Raw genomic sequence first — 22,374 nt, forward strand, 5'->3', positions numbered from 1 at the left:
TATCCTGTTGCATATTTCTGCAACTCAAGAAAAGAAAGGCTTCTATTCTTGTGAATTAGAAAGAACTGAGAAAACTTGTGCATAGAACTTGCTATCTTTTTTCTTTTTGTTTTTCAAGGTCAGATAAGAAATGAGTTAGAGATGAGATAGAGTATTCATCTCTGTCTCTCTTAACTAACGAAAAATAGAAATTCGCTAATTTTTTATTGGAATTAAAAGGCTCTCCGAGCCTTGCGTCAGATTGGATGAGTTCTTAAATTTGAGAAATTCTTTTTATAGAGAAATGGTTTTCTCCTTGAAGAATTTCGTTTGCATCTTTTGACGCATGCTCTTTGTAGAGCCAAATCCGGAAAGAGCACGAGACTGGGTCCGGGTCCGGAACCAGAAATGGTAGTTGGTGTAATACCGCAGCAGACGGGCCCTAGCCTGAGAATTAGAGCAAGAAGCACTCTCCCGCTCTCGAGCGGTAAGCGGTTGAGCGGGATGAGCCGCCTCGTTTTCCGCAAGAGATCGGGGGACAGGTTCCCCCGAGCCCCCCCCCAGGGGGGCGAGTCTCAATTCGAGGCCCGTCGTGCGGGCCTCCCTCTTCAGATTCTGAGGAATGTACAGATTCGCGCTCAGAATCTGAATCGCGAAATGGAAATGCTAGAGGCGGCTTGGAATTTTTTTTAAATCAACTAACTTTAAATCAACTAGAATCAGATATTTTTATTTCACTATAAACTTGATTATAGAATAAAAAAGAGTGAATATGAAATGTGAAATCGGATTTCCTTTTCGTGCCATATGCGCTTAGACTTTACTTTTTCCCCTTTTCTCTTCCCGGTCCAATATTAGTTCTCGAAGGTCTTCGTTTCCGTGTAGAAGCAAACTCTCCAAATTTATGACCAACCTTTCCTTCAGTGATCTTACAACGAACAGGAGTTTTTCCATTGTAAATTCGTACGGAGCAATCAACGAATTCCGGCGAAATAGAAGATCTACGTGACCAAATTTTCCTGTTCAAAAGAAGATCTCTTTTCTTCTGCATTCTCAACAGGAATGCATCAACAAAACTGCCCTTCCATATAGATCGTCGTGGCATGAACTCAGAATTTCTTCGTACCGTCCGAATTAGCTCCTCCTCCTCCTCCTTCTCCTCCTTCATCGTCGTTGGTCCTTCGTTCGTAGTGGTCATTGTATAGTGAGAAAGCTCACCCCTGCCTGCGAGACGAGAAAGCCCTCTTTTACATTACATGAATTGAAATGCAACAACCAATTGTTGTTCTTTTGACGATTAACCACTCCGGTACAGACTATACGGAGTCAATTTTGAGAAAGTGAACAGTCAGTATCGTACTTCAAACTCCTAACTGTGGCATGTGAAAACAGTCCTTCCCTTGGTTTGAAGCCTTTATTCTTAAGGTCCGTACAGCTCAGGAATGCTTATGTGAAACCCAGACTAGCGGAGCACTATATATACGCAATTTTTAAAAACCCTACTATAAAAAAATAAATAAAAAAGATTTTTATAAAAAACTATTTATTCGTAGTTATCTACCTCTATTCATAGTAGTACTGCTCCATGTTAAAGAGGAAAAGATTTCGTAAAGCTAGCAAAGGGGAGAATACCTCTTCTATTGACTAGTTGTCTGGTTAGCCAGCCGGTAAGAAAGATCTGTTCTTTCCTCTCTTACTTGGCGAATAGTTGGCAATACCCTTCCCAGTTACGAAAAGGGCGGCTTTCGGCTTTCTGACTACAGGTACTACTGGCTGGCAGACTACTGTAACTAAAGACCTTTCTTTCTTTTCCTTTCTTACTTGACTCTATGAATAGTGACCTTTTTTCTTCCTCTTCTTTTCTGTCTTACTAGTTCTGCCTTACTTACTGTCTTGTTCGACTATCCGGTTAGACAGACCTTCTTTACTTCTCTCTTTCCGCTTCCCTTTCCTACTAGCCTAGCCGTATAGACTAGCCACTATAGCTTCCTTACATCAGTGACCTTCTTAATCAACTGTACTAATAGCCGTACTAAGACCTTCTCCATTTGTGCTCCGACAAGTAGCTTTAGTCTTATAAACTTAGGAGCTGTCTTACTAGTAGCTATCCTTGCTTTGCCAATCCAGCTAGAGAAGAGCTCTTTCTTCCTTTACTAGGAATTGCTGTCCGAACCAGCAAACGGAGGCAAGAATCAAACAAGCAACGGCTAGCGCGCCCAGCAAGAAAACCAAAACTCAACAGGGGCCAATCTGAATCTGACTTAGTCCATTGCTGCGGGATGTGGCACCGGGAGAGAATATGAATACTTACTCAGCAAGATATATAGCCGTTGGTCGTAGATCACTAAGGCGCAACGGCTATATATTCCGCCAACTTATTTGAGTAAGGGGCGCCTTTATTAGGTTGGGCCAAGCACTTGGTAATTCTTAGTCAATTCTGGTTTGGGGCTTTAGCTTATTTCCTATTAGTTAGTAAATGGGAGATTTTCAGCCTTCTCAATAAGGCCGCTGAAAATCTCCTAAAAAGGCGCAATTATTAGCTTGGCGCGCGCGCTGTAGTTCATGTTCTGGCGCGCTAGCCGTTGCTTGGTTCTGGCGCGCGCCTTACATCTTATCCTATATAAATAATAAATAACGGGGCTCATGGAGTTGCTTGGTTAGGGTTGAAGCGCTAACGCCCTTTTTTTTATATAGGGTGGTGATCCGCTTTTCTTGCTTGGACCAAGCAACGATCCCGCCACTGCTCTATTCCCGACTCGAAATCCATAAAAGACATTCTTATCTGGCTGGCGTCAGTCTCTCGGTCGACGGGATCAACTAAATAATCAACGAGAAAAGCGGACGTAAAAGCGGCCCCTATTGCGTAAGGGGGGAACGATACTTGATCGGATTGGAACGAATGTTGGGATGACCCATCTAATGAATTCACAGGATCAAGAGGGGATGAGCTTGTTGCTTTTTTATAAAAACTAACCACAAGGAGGAGATTGCTACCTCTTTCGTTCATAGATAGATGGATTTGAAGCAGCTATCAAGTTGGCAGGCCATGCATCCGATCCTTGGTATTCAAATCCCTACCTCATTACTTCCCTTTCAACTGCCTGTTAAGCCGATGATTCGATCCCCGCCTCTTCCCGCTCATCCGCACCCGAACCCTCCCTACCTCTCCTACCAGACATAATTGGGGCTCGATTCGATGCCAGAAAACTTAGGGCCCAAAATTGGTTTTTGGTAGCCGAGTGATCCGATGCGGAGGCAGCAATCCCAGCAATAGGAGAAATGGGCCAGGCCAAAACCACGATGTGATCTTTATCTCGACGAATCCCCTGCCGCGCCTCCGCACTGGTCGTTAGACCAGATAGCCTCGCTTCCGCCATTTCACCATGAAGAGGGTGGTCGTAGATCAGCTGATCCGCCAGCCGAACGAACAGGAATGGCTGAGTTGAGATAGCCGGAACGAAAGAGAACGCCCCAAGCTCCAGCTCCGATTGCTATATCTGCTCCGGTGGCTTGTAGCGATTGAAGTGGCGAGTGCAGTTACGGGGAGTTTCGAGGGAAGTAGAGAAGGAAAGGAAAAGGCCATTGAAGAATTGGCTCTGAAAGAGGCAATGCGTCTTTCAGACGGCTTATTAGACAAGGGCAAGGCGATGACTATTGACATAGCCGTTTAGGTGAGGCAATGAATATTGTTCAATAGACAGAGAAGACGAGAGAAAGAAAGGACCAATTGTTGGCCCCGGGGCCGGAATGCGGTAGGGCTAACGCGCCCCACGCTCGATTCTCGAGATTCATGGGCCGTCTCGCGAAGATCTTCGATCCGAACCTTCGCATCTACTCTATCTTAGAGGATGAACCACGCCTTCGCTATCGCCCCTCGTTATCGCATTGATTCTTGCCGGCCCTTCCTGATTCCAATTCCTTATTGAGATCGAGATCTTGTTCCATTTTTCCCAGTTCGGTCAGATCAGTTCCATAATATAGCTTGCCCGGACCGGGCTTTCAGTCTTTGGTCGGGCCGGCCGTAATGAATGATCGTTGTTCGGGAACAAAACAAAAACTATAAGTTATAGAATCGCTCTCGCTCTTCGCCTAAAGCCGTAACTTCGCTCAGATTGATCTGACCTTCGCTATCGCAAGAATATAGCGATCGAAGAGCTATCGCTCAGCTGCTTCGCGTGGGAAATGGCCGCCGTCTTGCCCGAAGGGGGCATGCCGCAAGAGCGTAGGTGAGTGGTAAGCGTAGGAGGCGTGCCCGAAGGGCAGCGGCAGCAGTGTGGTTCCAGGTGCCGTCGCATCATTGAGATCCGCAGGGTGGCGGGGACTTCGACTGTACTTTAGGGGTGGTAGGCTTAGTAGGGCTCGAACCTACAATATCACCGTTATGAGCGGTACGTTTCAACCAATTAAACTATAAGCCCCTACGGATCTCTACATGCAATTCGCTCACTTCGGGAAGAGCGGACGGAAAGAGGAGAGAATCTTCATACAACCTCTCGACCATCGGGGGAGAGTGGTCTATGAGCAGCTAGGCTTTACGGAGCCCAAGTGCTTGGTTGCAACGTACGCGCATCTTCTTCTTGCTTGCTGGGGCTCACCCCTTGCTTGTTTAAGTAAAGCGCGTTAGCCCTTTTATATAGGGTGGTCGGAGACCAGGGCTGTAGTCAAAAGGGCTATACTTCTATAGACGTCTCTTTTCTTCGCTGGCTTCGCTTTGTTGGTGGCAAAGCAACCTTCCGTTTTCTTCGCTGGCTTCTGCCTTCCCGAGCTGTCCCTGTGATCCAGGGCCTTTTCTGAAAGCTCCTCCATATGACGCCATTTCGATTGTTTTCTCCGCGCGCCATTTGGAATGGCGTCAAACTTACCAGGATGCGGATCTGTGCTCTCTTTTGCCCAGTGACCTATTCTGGGTTCTCTGGTGATGCTGCTTTAGTTTTGTTGCTTTGCAGTCCTTGTTCGAAATCATCATGGCTTTCCACCCCTACTACGAGATAGAATGCCCTCCTCTTAGATGGTTCTGTCTTTGCTTTATCCATTACAAGCATTTACTGGTTCATACCTATTTCTTATAAAATTCCTGACGGTAACTGCATCCATTCATTTTCACACTTCAAGTTCACCTCTTGTCCGGCGCATGGGGATTGCTTTTGAGGCCTTCTTTAGCTTCGCAAACACTTAGGCTCTGCTTCCACTTCCGTGTGGTGACTTCCTCAATGAAAGAAGCTGTCTTCCAATAACCCTCTGGTTTGGCGCCATTCTATTTCCCTTTGTATATGGGATCAACTCATAATGAACCATGTCCCTATCTTTGCTATTCGATGGTCATGAATCTTTTCTCTTGACTTTGGACCAATTTTGAGAACGGATCTCAAAACGTGATTTCTTGGTCGACTTTTTGGTGGGGATCTTGGTCCTTGATTTGGCTAGAGTCCTCTACTCAATGGTTCAATATTGAGGCCTTAGTCCTATTGGACTTCTTAGTACTCGTGCCCACTTGTCCGGGCCACTTTGTAAACTCTCTACTCGTAAGAAGAATAGTGCTCTTTATCAAATTAGTTGCCGGGTCATGAGTACAATGAGTCAGGTGTTAATCTTTATCCCAAGATCCTTAAAGAATCGGTACAAACAAGAAAGACTCGCGAGTAATATGATTCAAGATCAAGATCTTGATTCTTGATTCTACTTCTTGTCTTGAATCTTGGAATTGATGGAATGCGTGCTGATAGGATGAGATGGGATGGTCTCGTGGATCACACGTGGAGAGGAGAGCCTCATCCAACGTTGGGGAGACATCCACACGAGTTTAGGCTTGTGGAGCCGCGTCACGCACCTAAGGTGACGAGTTCCCTATCTAGTCCCTGTGAGTTGAGCGTCTCATTCATGTTCCGTCACTGCCTGGTTACGTTACCAATGTTTGGGGAATCCCTAAACGTTGGTTTAGGGATACCTCTTGGGGCGTTGGGGAACTTATCCAGAATGACCGATTCTTTTCTTTTTGGAGGGGGAAGCGGGACGTGGGCTAAACCCAAGATCAGGGACGTGGGATCTGGAGTCTGAGGTGCACACAAGAGAATGCAGTGGCCTGAGAGGCATTCATCTTGCTGATATCGAGAATGGGCCGCCTTTACTCGACTCTCTATCAAAGATTCATGAGATAGGAAGATGACAGGAAGGTCAAGCCTGTGTTCTAGTTGAGGCTTGAAAACAGGATTTGATTAGGATAGACCTTTTCCGTGTAGTACCACACAATGAAGTGATGGCACAACGAGAATAGAGGCCAAGAAGAAAGATATCCTAGAGGTTGCCCGGTGGCAAACCGAACAAGCCGAGAATCGCTGGGATACTTGTCCTTATTTGTCGGCGCCTGGAATACATTGACTCCAAGACCAGAACGGACCCAAGCGGAAGCAGTGGTCTTCAAGGATTCTCTTCCCTCACCGGGTCCGATTTGCCTATGATGTTAATAACAAGTTATTTTCAGGTTAGGATCTCGATTTCTTCGAGAAGGCCATAGGGCCTACCTGGCCTAATCATCGGCAACTCGGTTTACCCCTTGTTTATTGGAGACTAGGTCAAGTGATTGAGGGAGGAGGCAAGAGGAGGATCTTTGCCATAGGTAATTATGTAAACCGAGAGGTAATTGTCTCCAGGTTCATGATCGGGTTGGCACAGTTCTTAGAAAGATACCCATGGATGGAACCTTTCATCGGACCCGGCCTTTGGATTACCTAGTTGGCCAAAAGATGTGCTATTCCTTCGATCTAAAGTAGGCCACCGATAGATGGCCTTTAGTCTTTATGTTCGAAGTAATGGCTCACCTTTTTGATAGATCCTTTGCCTCAGCCGTTGTAAATTCAGCTTTAGCATGTAATGTCTTTGAGGTTCCCTTCGTTAAACGGAAGTTATCTCAGATATCGTTCGTGGCTGGTCAACCGCGTAGCTATTTGTCCTCATGGCCTCTCTTTGCACTTACCCACCATATCAATATATGGTGGTGTGCAGAACAGGTCAGACCGGGTGATAAGTTTACTAAATACACGGTTCTTGGCGACGATGTTGTCATAGCCGACCAGGAAGTCGCAAGGGGGAACAATCCTTGGATCAATTAAGGGTTCCAATTTGATTATCAAAAATCCTGAATTTCCAATAATGGTTCAGTTGAGTTTGCAAAGAAAGAACTTTAGGGTCCATGAATTGAGAGTGAACCTTAGTCCTGTATCTATTAAAGCTTTATAAAATGGGTACCATCCTTATGGGTGGTTGGGACCCAGCAGACTCTTCCGCAACGCCTTCGGGATCCCAAGGGCGTTTAGCAGGCCTACCCAAGCGGCTTGAGAGAGAGGCTTGGGGGACGCCCACTTCAGGAGGACCACCCCCGTGACTAGCAGGAATGCCTCTCTTCTTCAAAATCCGGAAGGATTAGTAGAACTAGGAACACTTAACGCTTGAACAACGGGACTGGTAATCTTGGCAGCAGTCCTCTTAGCAGGCTTTCGGGCAAACGCATCTTTGGTATTCCCACTGGCAACAGCCCGAAGGGCATCAATATCCAACCTGCTGGCCACTGCAAGCAAAGGAGATTAGAAAAAGAAAATTAAAGAGACCAGAAAGATTTAAGAACGTCAAAGAACAAGGGGCTCACCCGGTGAGAAACCCCACAATTGTAGTATTGAGGGGTACTCCGAAGAGTACCCATGAACTGCAGCTGAATCTCCTTTAACCCAGAGAATCCTCTTTAGGGCCGCTTCTTCGGCGGCGGACAACTCAACAAGCTTGTTAGGTTCTTCAAGCTCCAAGTTATTTTTCCTCACGAAAGCCGTCGGGAAAGATGGCGGGACAGGGGGCTTGCAATGAAAGAAATGGTGCCTCCACCCCTTGGTGGATGTTGGCATAGTACCTGGCAGAACTATGTTGCCCGACCACTCTACCGCATCAACCACCCGACGGTTAAGAGAAAGCCAACCCCGTTGGGATTGACTCTTGACTTCAAAAAATTGACGAAGGAGGGGAAACGTTGGCTTTACTCCAACATTATAACCGAAAACCGGTGAAACATGTAACATTTCTCCAGCTATTCGGGATTAGATTGGAAGGTGAAATCCCATAATGTTTAAGGAGATCTTCTATGATTCGCTGCACGGGAAGACAAAGGCCACACAAGAAGGCATCAAAGTAAAGGGCAAAAGTTTCTTCAGAAGGTTCATCAACCCGACTAGAACCAGTCGGGAGAAAAAAAGAATAATCAGCTGGAATATCACAAAAGTCCCTTAAACGCTTAAGGTGAATTTGCTTAAGGTCACTAGGATAAAATGCGGGGCCTGAGAGCTTCCGATCAAAATCAATATGGGAGGGAGTTTTCGGCTTATTCTTCTCCTCAGAGATTACCTCTTCCGAAAGCATCTCTCCGCGTGCGAAGGGAGGCCAACGGTTCCTAGAGTCGGAGGGACGTGAGGGGAGGACGAGGCAAAGAGTGCCTCTGACGAACCACTTAAGAAGAAATTGAAGAAGGCTTAAAATTAACCAGATCAGGTTCTAGGTCAGAACATAGAGGTTCTTGATTAAGGGGGTCATCCCTAGCTAAGTCAGAAGCTGCTCTCACAACATTTTGAGAGTTAGCATAATTGGGAAGATCTTCCTCACTGGAATAAGTCATGGAGTGAGTTCGGGAAGAAACTTCGGGGTCCAAAATGCTGGAAGTCGGGACCACCCTACGGGAGGTCTCTCGGGATAATTCTTTACCTATTTTCGACTTATCCATGAATTGAAATGGCAAAGAAAAATCGAGAAGAGTTAAGGAAACTTACTGTTTTAAGAGTTGGTTTGAAGATTTGAGGAGCAGAACGCAGAGATCGAGAGCTACCGGTGCAGTAGATGGAACCTCAAAGAAAAAACAGTAGCAAGCAAAGAATTTTTTAAATGAAATGATACCTTTATTTATAGTGAAGATGAGGAATTTCGAAAGTCACGATCCAACGGTTGAGAAGAAAGAACTTTAACGGACAAGATCAAGGGCCTTAAAATCCTAATCGAACGTCCGGATGTCAAGAGCCTCAACGGTTAGGATTATCTTATCTTACTTGTTTACGACAAAAGACTATATGATGCGGATCAATTATACTTTTGGATCCGACTGAGCCTCCTCTCGTATCCGGGACAATGAGCCCTGCAAGAAAGGTTAGATGCGGGCCGGCTTGTATGCCGGGTAGCCGCCTCCGATGGCAAATTCAGATGACGAATAGAGTGAGGTCTCGTGCAAAAGCTACACAAGATTAAACTCAGAGTGTATTGGATGCTTACCGGAGGGGTATGTGTATGCTTTTATGTTGTAAGTGTTACCTTTTATGTATTTGGTAAGTTAGCTCGAAAAGGGCTATTGTTTCTCTTAGGATCATGCTTCCTTGTCGTTGGTCCCATTCAATCAGCTGTTGAGTTGACATTCTATATCAAGGATGATGGGCGATCGTGGAGAAGTTATTACGGTGGTTGAAAGGTAGGAAGTGTAATAATCATACAGATTTTGTAGGAAACATAAGCATTCCATACGCTCGGGAGACCGAACGCACGGAATAGGGGGCTCTGTTGTGGAGAAGCATGTATCCCGAGAGCCCCCTCGGGACAAAAACACACCCCCACGCGGGACATAAAGGTCCTCTAATAAAGAAGACCTAGGGAACCCTGTCGGGAGTAGCACACACCCCTCTTCGGGAAGAAAAAAGGAGACGACTCGGGAGACCCATTCGGAGTACACTCATGAGTCCAAAGACTAAGTCCAACATACCGTTGAGGATGACCAAGTCAGAGGAGTTAACAACAGATAACTACTCAAGGAGGCCGTTACGAGAATTGGGGAGATGAGTCATTAAATAACGGCTCTATCTGGTCCGACAAAGAAGGAGCCGTTATTTCAAAGATATTCCACTCACTCTTCAACTGTCGATCCGAAACTCAAGGAAGCGCCGCCTCCAAGTAACTTCTATATAAACCCACCTCCTACATGGAGAAAGGTACGAGAAATCATCTGATTAATTATTCATTATGTTCTTGATAACTCTCTCAAGAACTCTTATTGTTGCCTAGGTTGACTTGAGCGTCGGAGACGGTTCCCCGGCCCAAACTTGGCCGGACTGTTGTTGTTTTCCTTGTGAGTGCAGGCATCTCAATTATTAGCTTGGCTGGGGAGCTCTTAAGGTGATCATCTCAGTATCCGGCTCTCGAAGAAGTTCTAGACCAGTACTTAAGGTCCAATTTCAAGGTCAAGCATCAAACAAATCCCTCTTCACCCAAAACAGATAGGGTGTCTAGGTTAGGTTTGGGCTGGATTTCACATTCTCCCCCCCCCCCTAGAATAATTTCGTCCTCGAAATTGGGAGAGTAGTTGGCTTCCAAAGAGATGGAGATACTTTGCTTTTATATTGACTTCCTTCTCTCAAAATTTTCTTCGAGGGACAAATAACAATAAGTCTTTTGTAGGAAAAACAGAGGAGTAAATCTAACATGCTTTGAAATCGGAAACAATTAGAAGGGTTAACAAATCATGAAGATCACACTTAATTTCCCTTCGAAATCATCATGTGGAGAATTCACAAAGGTTATAGAGTGTATGGAGATCCACTCTAGAACAACAGGGATAGAAGGATCAGTCATAGGAATGACTTAAGGTCACCCTCCTATCAAAGGGAAAAGAAGGCACTAGAAGAAATAGAAGAGAGAATAGATCAGCTTCAGGGGTAAACTTCTACCAAACGAAGCTAGGCAACTCATACGACAGAGGATAAATCAAACAATGCATATGGTATGTATGCATTTGGCACAGCAGCAAGGTTAGGGTTAGGTGGGATTTCACACTCTCCACACCCCCCCCCCAAGGATCGCCCCAAACTGTTGAGTCTATTCCTACAGTTATTTACCCAAAGCAGCCCTATCTACCCCAATCTTCGTGGAGTGTTTCTGCAGAATTTTTAAAATCTTAAACTGATCAATTTTAGACCTGAATCCCTGAGCACAGCCATCATTTGTGCCTCAAAATAACCCCAAAACCTTTTGTTTCAGCCTTCCCCTTTTGCTGGAATTTCCTGGGCTAACCCTAAGTCTAGGGAAATTACCAAATTACATTAGTGGGATTGGATGATTTTCTCAAAATTTTGTCTGTCTAAATTAATGTCATTTATGATTTAGCAGATGCCTATTAACCGAGCTGTCGCTAGATGCAATGAGTTTGAGTCCGGTGTATTCATAAGTTTGTAACCCAGCTGTAGATTAAAGGACCGACCTGAGAATGGGTGGACTAAGTAGAAAGGTTAAATACTGGAATCCACTTATGATCAATCCATGGAATCTAGGCAACCTAAGAATCCACTCATCCAAATGGTTGGAAAACTGGACTTTGGTAGCTAACGGGGGACATAATAGAGTAGAATGATGGATAAAGAAGATAGGGGGAAGAAGGAAAAATCTTAGAAGAAGAAGAAGAGAGAGGAGAATACTCATAAGAAGAAGAAGAAAAAAGAGGAGAGAAGGGGGCTGCAAATGCACAAAGCTAAAGCTTTAATTCATATTTTTCTATTCCATCCTCAATAAGCTGATTATAACTGTTTAAAGAATAAAAGAGACATTCTTCAATACGAAAACAACTATAGTAGGACTCTTGGTAATTTAAAACTAACAAAAAACTGATCATATTAGGACACTTAGGAAGTTAAAACTGACCTTAGATATCGAATTAAAAATCTCATTACATAATTATCCCAACAAATAAATAAAAAATCCTAAATTATCTCTAAAACTCCCACAAAAACCGTTTCTATTTTATCTACTCACAAGCTGGACTTTGGGCCCACCAAATTTGAATCTATCTCCTTGCAAGCTTGGGGCCCACCAAATATGAAAATTATCATCTAGGTTACTATTCACGTTACTATAGCATGAAACAATAACTTCTGGTTGTGCTACATCAATTTCTCCATCTATTAAAAAAAAAACTCGTCCTCGAGTTTCATTAAAATCTGCCTTACTCGATTTGCTTCCACAAAAACAAGCTTTGATGGATTGCTACAACATTGTTCACAATTACCAAGTAGAGAAATTAGGGGAAAGAAAAAAAGGATGAAGAGTAGAAAGATCTCAAGCAGGAAGGGAAGTAGGGAAGAGATAAAGAAGAGATTTACCCACGTTTGGGCTCTAATACCAATTAACGGGGGACAAAATAGAGAAGAAAGATGGATAAAAAAAATAAGGAGAAGAAGGGGAAATCTTAGAAGAATTAGTCTTGAAGAAGAGGAAGAGAGAGCAGAACACTCATAAGAAGAAGAAGAAGAAAAGAGCAAAGAAGGGGGCTGCAAATGCACAAAGCCAAAGCTTCAATTCATATTTTTGTATTCTATCCTCAATAAAGTTGATTACAAATGTTTAAATAATAAAAGAGACATTCTTCAATATGAAAAAACAACTATAGTAGGACTCTTGGTAATTTAAAACTAACAAAAAACTGATCATATTAGGTCGCTTAGGAATTTAAAACTGACCTTAGATATCGAATTAAAAATGTAATTACATAATTATCCCAATAAATAAATAACAAAATCCTAAATTATCTCTAAAACTCCCACGAAAACAGTTCCTATTTTATCACCTCCAAGCTGGACTTTGGGCCCTCCAAATTTGAATCTATCTCCACTCAAGCTAGACTTGGGGCCCACTAAATATGAAAATTATCATCTAGGTACTGTTCATGTTACTGTAGCATGAACAGTAACTTCTGGTTGTGCTACACAGTAGCTTTCAAAATCATGAGTATGGCCTACTGTCTTATATATATATGTAGTCTCCAACAACAACAAGAAGCCTTGTCCCAACTAAATGGGGTCGGCTACATTGAGTCTTGCCTTCCAATCATTTCTCACCACTTTTCTTAAGGTTATCTTAGGTTTGCCCCTAGTTCTTCTAATTCTTCAATTTGGATTAAATTGCTTCTCCGTAGAGGGACTATATTTGTGTACTCCACTAGTACTTAATTTCAAATCATATTCCACGGGTAATTCCTAATCGAAAATCAAGCCAATGCTCTGCTTCCGTGAACTTGAAAGTTTTTCTATTCCAGGTATGACTCCTTAGAACTTAACATAGACTGAAAAGGAAAACTAAAAGTTAAATACTGAAAGATCACAAAGTTGACATTGTACATTTCTCTGATGTTTTCATATCCTAATCGGTTTAAGCCTATCGCTACTGCTTATAAGAAGTTTCCATTGACCTACAGAGTTTTGGTGTCTTATTCTATAGGTGAATACTTCATAATTCCAACCAATTTCAAAGGGGTTAGAATTGGTTGTAATAATGACATTCAAACATAGTTTCATAGCCATCTAATCTACTGCTTTACTTTTATCGAGTTTTCACCATTGCTGGTCATTTTTACATCACTGCAATTCTAAATTCATTGAGTTTTTGAAGCCTAAACCTTTAGGTCTATAGGAGCGTAAAATGTTTCCTTACCTGAGAGATCTCATAACTGATAAAAGTTCCAATTGTTGCTAATCAACTCAGTAAGGCACCTCAAGAAGAATATGCAAGCAGACCTGGGGGAACTGTCAATCTATCATTGACAAGTTACAGAGCCACAAAGAAAAAAATGGTAAAAGTTTTCTTCCCCCCGCCCCCAAAAAAAAAAAGAGAAGAGAATTCCTAATTCTTCAATCCATATAGCAGAAATGGTGTTAGATGAACCCTAATTTCAATCAATGGAACTCTAATGAGTGGATGAGTGAACCAAGAATTGGTAAAGTTTTATTTCTTTGTATCTGCTCTCACTGTATTTGCGTCTGATCTAAAATTCGAACCAAATAGTAAGAAACTGCAAAAGGAATGAAAAGTACCCAAAGAAGTAGAAGAACAAGGTAAGTTCTCCACTTTGGGATCCTTTTAGCAATGAGACTTTTGTAGAGAACAACAACAACAAGAAGCACCCTTGTCCCAACTACATGGGGTTCTATGTAACAAGTCATAGCTAATGGATCCAAAATCTTTCACTCCTTTGTCGAAGTTGAAAAGGAGAACATCTGTGAGCGAGGAGAGGAGAGTTTTCTTTGGGGGTAGTGAATGGAAGGAAAGGGATGACTGACACTGAGATAGAAGAGATACTACAGATTTGGATTTCCCGAGGAGAAAAGTACTGTCTATCTGAGTGCTTTGGTTGCTATGTTCATTATCTAGATTGTAATGCAAGATATGCGTTCAGCAATTTTGGATTGAAATTACAACATCCTATGGCTAAAATCGTGGTATTCTTAGGTAAACTGTTAGTGTGTCCTTGCTTCTATTTCTTGTGTTAATTTACAGACCGCACTATTATTTTTAGGTCCTATGATTTTCCAGAACTTGGTCATGAGTTTGATGGGTCTTCTACTCTTCTTGCCAGGTGTCCATGCCTACTGAAGCATTTGACTCCTGCATAAGGTGCAAGTAAAAGCTTTTGGACTCCTGCAACTGGAATTGGTTTGACAATCTGGTTTTAACATCCTGCACCCAGCAGCAGTAGCCGAAGAGGAAGAACAATTCAACTTCATGCTGTAAGGGAATTATGTTGTTATTGATGAGAAAGTGCTTGTCATTACGACGATTGTTAGCATTGGAATCCTATTCATCTTCCCATCTCCATAGACAAAGATGTTCCACTCCTTTCTCTATTCTCCCTTCTTTGTGTCTCCCAGAAGACTCAAAAGCTCCTGAATTGCCACCACCATCAACAGCAGCATTTGCTTATAGGGTTTTCTGCTCTCGGTCTGTGAATGCCAATGATTCTCAAGGACCTGCTGCCATTGATTATGGGTGTGTTATATCTCCTCTTAATTCAATGACTCAACAAGTTTGTTAATTGGTTTGCTGAATTTGTTCCCTTGCCCCACAACAATCCTCTCCCCATAACCTGTGTATTGCTTTGAAACTATTAAGGACCAGTTTGATAACCCTCCAAAAAACAGTCTATGGTGTTTTCTTGCTTCAAGAAGCAGAAAAATCAGCTGAAAACCGTTTTGTTTTGCATGATTTTTGCAACATAAATTGAAATTTATAATAAAAAATATATATATATATATATATATTTCCTTCTAAAAACACTTTTTGACACAACTGTTTCTTGAACCAAAGTTTGGGTGCAGGTTGGGTTTAAGTGAAATAGTTTTAAAAGGGGCATTTGTGGAATTTGGCACTCTAAACATAAAAATGGCTTGGTTGTTGTGGTGACAGTGTTTCTCGAAGCAAAAATTGGGTTCGAGTTGGGTTTAAGTGAAATAGTTTTAAAATGGTATTTATGGAATTCGGCACTCTAAACATAACAATGGCAATTTTTGTAAATTTTATTACAATTTCCAAATTTGTTCAAGAAACAGATTTTATAAAGACCTACGGTTATTGGTCCTACTTTTGAAAGCAAGTTTTATCAAACACCTAGTGTTTTTGCTTCCAGAAACACTCAGAATTGTTTCTAGTGTTTTTCGAAGCAGGAACACTTGATGAGTTATCAAACGGGTCCTAACTTTATAGCAACAATTTATCTTCCTATGAAACATGCATGTGGATATGTTTGAAATTGTATCTTCCTATCTATGTATACTCCTTGATGAATTTGTTAAAATGTGGTTCTTGTCTTCAAATTAAGTTTGCTTAGATTCAATCTCTTATGTGGACCATGTCCTTGAAACTGATGAAGCACTGATTTGGCAAATTTATAATGTCAAATACAGTTCTCTTCTTGAGGAGGATGAGTTTCATAGATTGGCTGATGCTACAATACATGATTTGCAAGAGAAATTGGAGGTGATTCTTGTTACTGAATTCACATCAGCAATGAGAAGTTGTTAAAAATATTAACTTTTACTTATTCGTTTCTTACAGGAATATGGTGATAACATCCAAATTGATGGTTTTGACATCGACTATGCGGTAAGTATGATTGACTGGTGCAGGCACCTTCACTAGATTTTCCCTATGGACACCCTTTTTTTATTAATTTTGGGTAATTTTTATTTCACAGAATCAGGTTTTAACAGTTAAGCTTGGGAATTTGGGAACATATGTGCTAAACAAACAAACACCGAACAGACAGATTTGGTTGTCTTCTCCAGTGAGGTATTTGCTACTTATATCTAAGCTTTCTGCTTTAGTACATTAATCTGATTTTCATTCTAGTATTTGGCTGCTGTTGCATAATTTTTTCCAACTATGGTTTCATTTTACTCTGTATGACCTTTCCTCTTTGAATATCTTGGTAGTCTTAAACTCTCAGAGCATCCTTTCATTATAAATTGCTGTTTAATAGAGCTTGTTCTGTAAAATTAAATTGTATAGTTCTTATGAATCACAGGCCTATAAATGGCCAGCACCTATTTTTGGAAATTAGTACAGGGGCTTTATTCAATTGGTGAGTTAATTTGAGTTGACAAGTAGTAATTGTACCTGTGGGTTTTGTTCAAGGTGAATGCTACCAGACTTTCACAGCTGCAGAACCACTATGCCATTTCTAGACACACTCAAATCACCATTGCTTTCTGCCAACACAATTTTGTCTGAGTTGTATCTTATTAGTGTTTGAACTTTGGCATGTTTGATTTGTGTTGCAGTGGTCCAGCTAGGTTCGATTGGGATAGCAGTAGCCAATCTTGGATTTACAGACGAACCAAAGCAGATTTGCTACAACTTTTGGAAAGTGAATTGGAACAACTTTGTGGTACCCCTATACCTCTTTCATAAAGTCCTGTAAATCTAGCTATGAGTGTTGGACTTATGCTTGGGAACGTTATTTTTTTGGGTTGAACGCTTGAATATTCTGTATCAATGTCTTTTGGCTGGAAAATTTGAAGGACTAGTTACAGCCTAAATTGTAATTTGGTTTGATATAACTCGCAAGGGCATTTTGGTGATTTAGCATATTCGTGGTGCGGTCATGGCCATAATCGGCGCTCAATTTGCTGATACGGTAGTAGTGGAATCATCATGGACAAATGGCCACAATCAACCCTAATTTCGAGTTGAAATGGAGAAGTTACGGGTTGCCTAAATTTGAAGGACATTTTGGTCTTTCTAAAGAAGTATTGTCATTTTGCCATGTGAAATACTAAAGATTTGTTGATATTGTATATTTTCTTGGTAGTGATAATCATTGCGAAAGCATAGCCACGAACGCAATTCAATCCAGAGTTAAAAAAGAAAAGTAGGGTCGCCCAAATTCGAACAGCTTTTAGGTTTGTTTGAGTTATTCTCATTTTATTATCTAAAATATTGGAAGTCTAGTTGATATGGGAAAGTTTTGTTAGTATTAATCGTCATCACGGACACATGGCTGTGAACGGCGCTCAAATCGGAGCTGAAACAGAGAAGTTATGGGTTGCCTAGGGCATTTTGGTTTTCAAATTATTTTTGATATCTTATGTAAAAAGTGGATATTTTGCTGATGTGACAAACTCCGTCATAGACACACGGCTATGATCAATGCACAACTTGGAGCTAAAACAAGGAAGTCATTGTTCGCTTAAATTTGAAGGGCATTTGGGTCTTTTTAAGTTATTCTTGTTCACTCATGTAGTGGATATTATATCGGGGTGAATTTCACCAGTAGTGGTAAATGTGGGCCAGGATCGGTGTTCAATTGAGAGCTGAAATGGAGAGCTTCATAAAACTTGAAGGGCATTTTGGTCTTTTTATGTTTTGTTTTCTAGAGTAAAATAGTGGAGATTTAACTGATACAACATATTTTACTGGTAGTCGTAATCTTCACAGGCACATGGCCATGATTGGCGCTTAGATTTGGATCTGAAACCGAAAAGTTAAGGGTCTCTTAATTTAAGGGCATTTTGGTCTTTCTGGTTTATTTTTCATTTTCGTGGATAAAATTTTGGAGATTTTCTGATATAGCAAATATTGTTGGCACTTGTACTCTTCACAAGAACATGACTGCAATAAGCACTCAATTTAGAGTTGAAAACGGGGAAGTTATGGGTCGCCTAAGGTTTTGAAGGGCATTTTGGTCTATTCAGTTTATTTTCGTTTTCCTAGGCAAAATATTGGAAGTTTTGCTGATATCAATGTAAGATGATTTGCCGGAGATTGACCAAATATCATTGGAAATTCCCAAAAAATTGCCAAACCTACAAAATGTCATAGAAAATCGTTGAATCCTCTTTTTTTATCCACCACCGATGGGATATCAAAAGAAAGAAGAAATTGCAGAAGCAAGAGAAACTTCAGCAAAGTTGCAGATCTAAAATTAGGGACTTCAATCTGGTGCATAAAACTTTCAGATAAATTGTTTTTTCTTTCTAAGGGGAAAATTTTCAAATTGCATTTTTAATCACTTCTATGTGGTGCTGCAGGATATTTCAGTAAGTTGAAAAATATTTTCGTCGACAGCAGGGTTCGAACCTGCGCGGGCGAAGCCCAACAGATTTCAAGTCTGTCTCCTTAACCACTCGGACATATCGACGCTCATGTTGCAATGTGTTGTTTTATAATATACATCACTGAGCTGGGGGAACCTGATCCCTAACCTTGCACAGCGGGGAGTTCAGAAAGCAAATTTTCTGTGCACCATTAGTCTCAACAACTCTAAGACTAGTTTGATGGCTTGATCTCTGGTTATAGCTATAGTCCACCAACAAATGCGACTTCTAATACAAATTGATATTGTAAGGAATTTGTCAATATCTCAAATCATGCGGAAGATTTTAAGGACCATTCACCAACCACAACAATGCAAACCTTATCCCAACTAAATGGAGTTGCCTAAATGAATTCTTATCTTCTAATCAAGTCTAGTCGAGCTTATACTAAATACAAGGCCTATGCCATGCATATCTTTTTCTCATCATTTCTTGTAGAAGTTATTTTAGATGTGTTCCTAACTCTTCTAGTTACTTTAATTTGAATTACTCCTTAATCCTAGTTTTTTTAGTTCCTCTAATCTAAATTACTCCTAGGGCTACCGGCTACTAAGAATGAATAAAGATTGCATTAGAAAAATAAGCATACCTTGATCGAAGAAGATAAGTGGACTATTTCTTCATTTTCTTATGGAAGTGTGTTTTGAGAAGTGAAAAGGATGGGTGAAGAGAGTATTTCTTCACCCATATCTCAAAAATGAAATTTTAAATAAAGAATAGGATTAAGGATTATTAATAATTTCATATCAAATTTTAAACTTCATTTCTATGTGAGGGTCAAAAAGTAATCCCCCAATTAACAGCCAAGTAATGATGTCAACCATCGAGGATCTTTTAATAAGGTTTGCTAGTCAGGGGACTTCACTAGGGACCTAGCTTTAGTCCTACGCATTTAATGTGCAGGACCGTCGAGCAAAAGACTTCGGCCCGTCAGATCAAAATCTCGGTCGAGATAATCTCACTTGACCGTGAAACAATTTCACTTCATTAGCTTCAGTGCAAAGTCAAGAATGCACACATAAACAACTCACACAAATTATTATTATTATTATTATTATTATTATTATTATTATTATGATTATTATTTTATCTAAGGATCATCCGGCCCAGCTTGTGCACACCACAATTACATCCTCTGAGAAGTTTTATATAATTAATATACAAAAGAGCTCCGCCCCTGGTCTTTGAGGGGATTTCGAACTCTGACCTCTTATGTGGAAGCGTTGGTCTTTCAGAAATTATTTTGAACGGCTTCTAAATTTTGTCCAGGGACTGTACAGCCCAAATAATTCTTGCCATTTTCAGTAATCCATCACAAATCAGAATGCAGTAAAGAGTCTACAACAGTGACAATCATTCAACACTGATCCATTAGGACAAAGTGCAAAGTTCACACAAACTGCCCAAGGGGAATTTAATACTAAGGAATAAGAAAGTAGCTAACACTAGATTACTGAAACAATTTCACACAATAATACTTGTTGAGGAAGATGGTGAACAATATCCCAGGAGAACACACACATTGTCTCCAACAAAAGGAACCCAGACTTCTGAAGATTTCTTCTTATTTGGCAGCCTGGTTCACCACTGTCCAGTAAACAAGAGAACAGTTAAACTTCCAAGGGAAATAAATAAATAAATGATACAGGTACAATAAGATACAGGAAGAACTCATAGCCATTAAAAATACAGAAAAAGAGCAAGAGAAAAATTATACCTTGTAAGAAGCCTCACAGCCAGCAATCTCCAAAGAGTGATGAGTTTCACCACTGAAAACTTAAGAGAAGCAGTTGCAGACCATCTCAGGCCCAAGAGGACCAAAAGGAGTTACAGAAGTATGACACGAGGACACATTGATTCTACATGCTATAGAGCAGAGGAGGTGGAAAAACAAACGATTTTCCTGTAAATGCGGCTCCCCACTTTCCATCATAAAACCCTGAAAATGGGGTGAGCAAAACGCAAAAACTTGCAAAGCATCAAGGAAGGAAGAAGTGTAGTGAGAAGAAAAAAAATGGTGAGAATGAAAGGAAGCTGGACTCTATCATCTGGGCAAGGAATGCAGGCGACGCACTATGGACAAGACAATCTAAGAAGAGACAAAGCAAGAATTAACAGTGTATCATATGGTCAAGAAATTTCTATTAACATTCTAAGAAAGAAGAATGAAAAGATTCATATATCCAGACCCAAGGGGAACACACAAACTTAGGAGGAGCACAGAAGGTAAAGAAAACTACACAAACTGATGGGAGTCCTAGTGGAAGGAAATGACCCTAAGGTATTAACATTGAACGCGAAACAAGAAATTCCTAACCTAATTCATCAATGAAACCAGTAAAATGCATTTGACGTTGTGAAATTCACATTTAAGGAGCTTCTGATGATCCGCATTCTTAAAAGAGAATCGGCACTCATCAGCATAAATTCACATCGTAAAGACAACATGAATATTGCAGCTGTACCATTTCTGATAAAACCCTTGGCACCATCGGCCAAGAGAGAACCATATTCACCCAACATCAATCTGGAGATTGTCGTAGAAAACCAGCCACTGACAGTTTTCTTTGCAGTAGGAAGCCGTAATGAAGTTGCAGAGACTTACAATACAAGGTAAGTTAGCTACTCTTTTATGTACAAAATAGCACCAAAACAAGTTGCAGGAGTTTGTAGGTTTACAGGGTTCAGAACCACGATCGTCATTCATCGCTTATATCCAGATGGAGAATACGACGAAGGTCTCTGGTTGCCGAGTCGTTGCTCAGACAAAAACGCCTCCAAGAAGAGTATCGATCCCTTGTAGGTGAAGGCGGAGCGGACTTGACCAAGGGGTAAATCCTTCCATCTGATACTGAAACTGGCACCTCAAGCGACAAACTGCGCTTTTGAGGGATTGAAAATTTAGGGATTGGTAATGAACTGGGAGGAGGTGAGTTCGAATAAGTTGGCCCTGCCCAGCGTTCAGAGGAAGAAAGGCCATCGCTAAAAAACCTTTCGACCTTTCTAGCCTCGATGTTAATAGGTACTGAACTAGCTTTCCCATCACTATTCAAACTTTCATCTTCTTCCCAACTAGCGGTAACAGTCATTGGGGTTCCAGGGGAAGAGCAAGCCTGTCTAATCGCATCACCACTGTTAGATGGCTTCAATGGGGTAGGCAGAATACCTAACTCAGATTGAAAAGTTCTACAATTAATCTCCCTGAAGCTTCTGGATGGAGAATAACCAAATTGATCATGAAACTTTGAGTCGGTTCTGATGTGGTGCGTAACAATAACCATCGTCTCCATTTGAGCGTGTCAGTGGTACCAGCAACCAGGTCAAGATATCCAGTTCAAGAAAACCAAACTACAGATCAAAGCCTTAAAAAAATTCACTGAAAGCAGCTGTTTGCGACTGAGATTTCAACAGAGTAGACTAATCATTTCCATCTAAATAGACTAGGTCTTCGTACAATGAGGCTTAGAAGCGAAGATCCAAGAAGGAAAAAAACCACATCAAAATCTGCAGTAACAATCATAAATAACAAAATCCATCAAAACAGAGTATAACATGGAAAGGAAAAATTCATGAGAACGACGAAACCAACATTGCATAGCATATGTAATAAACCAAAACCAAGATTGCAGAGCAGAGAAATCACCTCAAGAAAGAACAACAACCGCGTTCAGGAGATGGATTTACACTAGGGTTTCTGAAACAGGAAATTATGTTTACTAAAGACGAAATGCTCTCTGATGGTCAGGTTTCTTCTCAAGATGCAATGAAAGTTGTTCCACCCTGAAGATTTTCACAGGAATCGCGGATCTGAAATGAGAATTGTTTGCATTTAAATACAGAGATTTCAGACTAGTGTGTCTGCTGCTTCCGAGTAGGAAACATTTTCAGTTACAAGAATGTCCTCCATTTTTCTAACGAAGTAACCGACTGTTCAATCCCGCTACGCTACATGTATGTAGTCATGCACACC

The 22,374-nt window shown here is 41.2% G+C and overlaps 2 protein-coding genes and 1 non-coding gene across 4 annotated transcripts in view; 1 reads left to right on the forward strand and 2 right to left on the reverse strand.

Annotated features, from left to right (window-relative positions):
* Positions 1–17,968, forward strand: part of LOC149003426 (frataxin, mitochondrial-like) — a 58,499-nt gene extending 40,531 nt beyond the window's left edge. For both annotated transcript variants that reach the window (XM_089137548.1, XM_089137547.1), the window contains exons 2-6: positions 14,390–14,799; positions 15,714–15,786; positions 15,865–15,912; positions 16,004–16,098; positions 16,590–17,968. In XM_089137548.1, the coding sequence (XP_088993674.1) occupies positions 14,552–14,799; positions 15,714–15,786; positions 15,865–15,912; positions 16,004–16,098; positions 16,590–16,719 (594 nt within the window). In that variant the 5' untranslated portion in view covers positions 14,390–14,551 and the 3' untranslated portion in view covers positions 16,720–17,968. The remainder of the gene's footprint in view (positions 1–14,389; positions 14,800–15,713; positions 15,787–15,864; positions 15,913–16,003; positions 16,099–16,589) is intronic.
* Positions 17,969–18,366: 398 nt separating this feature from the next.
* Positions 18,367–18,448, reverse strand: TRNAS-UGA (transfer RNA serine (anticodon UGA)). The gene has a single exon. It is a non-coding gene; the product is annotated as a tRNA-Ser (tRNA).
* A 2,655-nt stretch (positions 18,449–21,103) lies between these two features.
* LOC149003428 (flocculation FLO11-like protein) lies at positions 21,104–21,694 on the reverse strand. Its single transcript, XM_089138827.1, has one exon. The coding sequence runs from the start codon at positions 21,692–21,694 to the stop codon at positions 21,104–21,106; it is 591 nt and encodes a 196-aa protein (XP_088994953.1).
* Between the last annotated feature and the right edge of the window lie 680 nt (positions 21,695–22,374).

This window comes from Hakea prostrata, chromosome 10 (assembly GCF_041222555.1).
Source record: "Hakea prostrata isolate BN-2017 chromosome 10, UWA_Hpros_2, whole genome shotgun sequence".
Lineage (NCBI taxonomy): Eukaryota > Viridiplantae > Streptophyta > Magnoliopsida > Proteales > Proteaceae > Hakea > Hakea prostrata.

Bases quoted from the DNA above. Each gene is read 5' to 3' on its own strand.
- LOC149003428 (XM_089138827.1), bottom strand. From the start codon at position 21,694: ATGGAGACGATGGTTATTGTTACGCACCACATCAGAACCGACTCAAAG.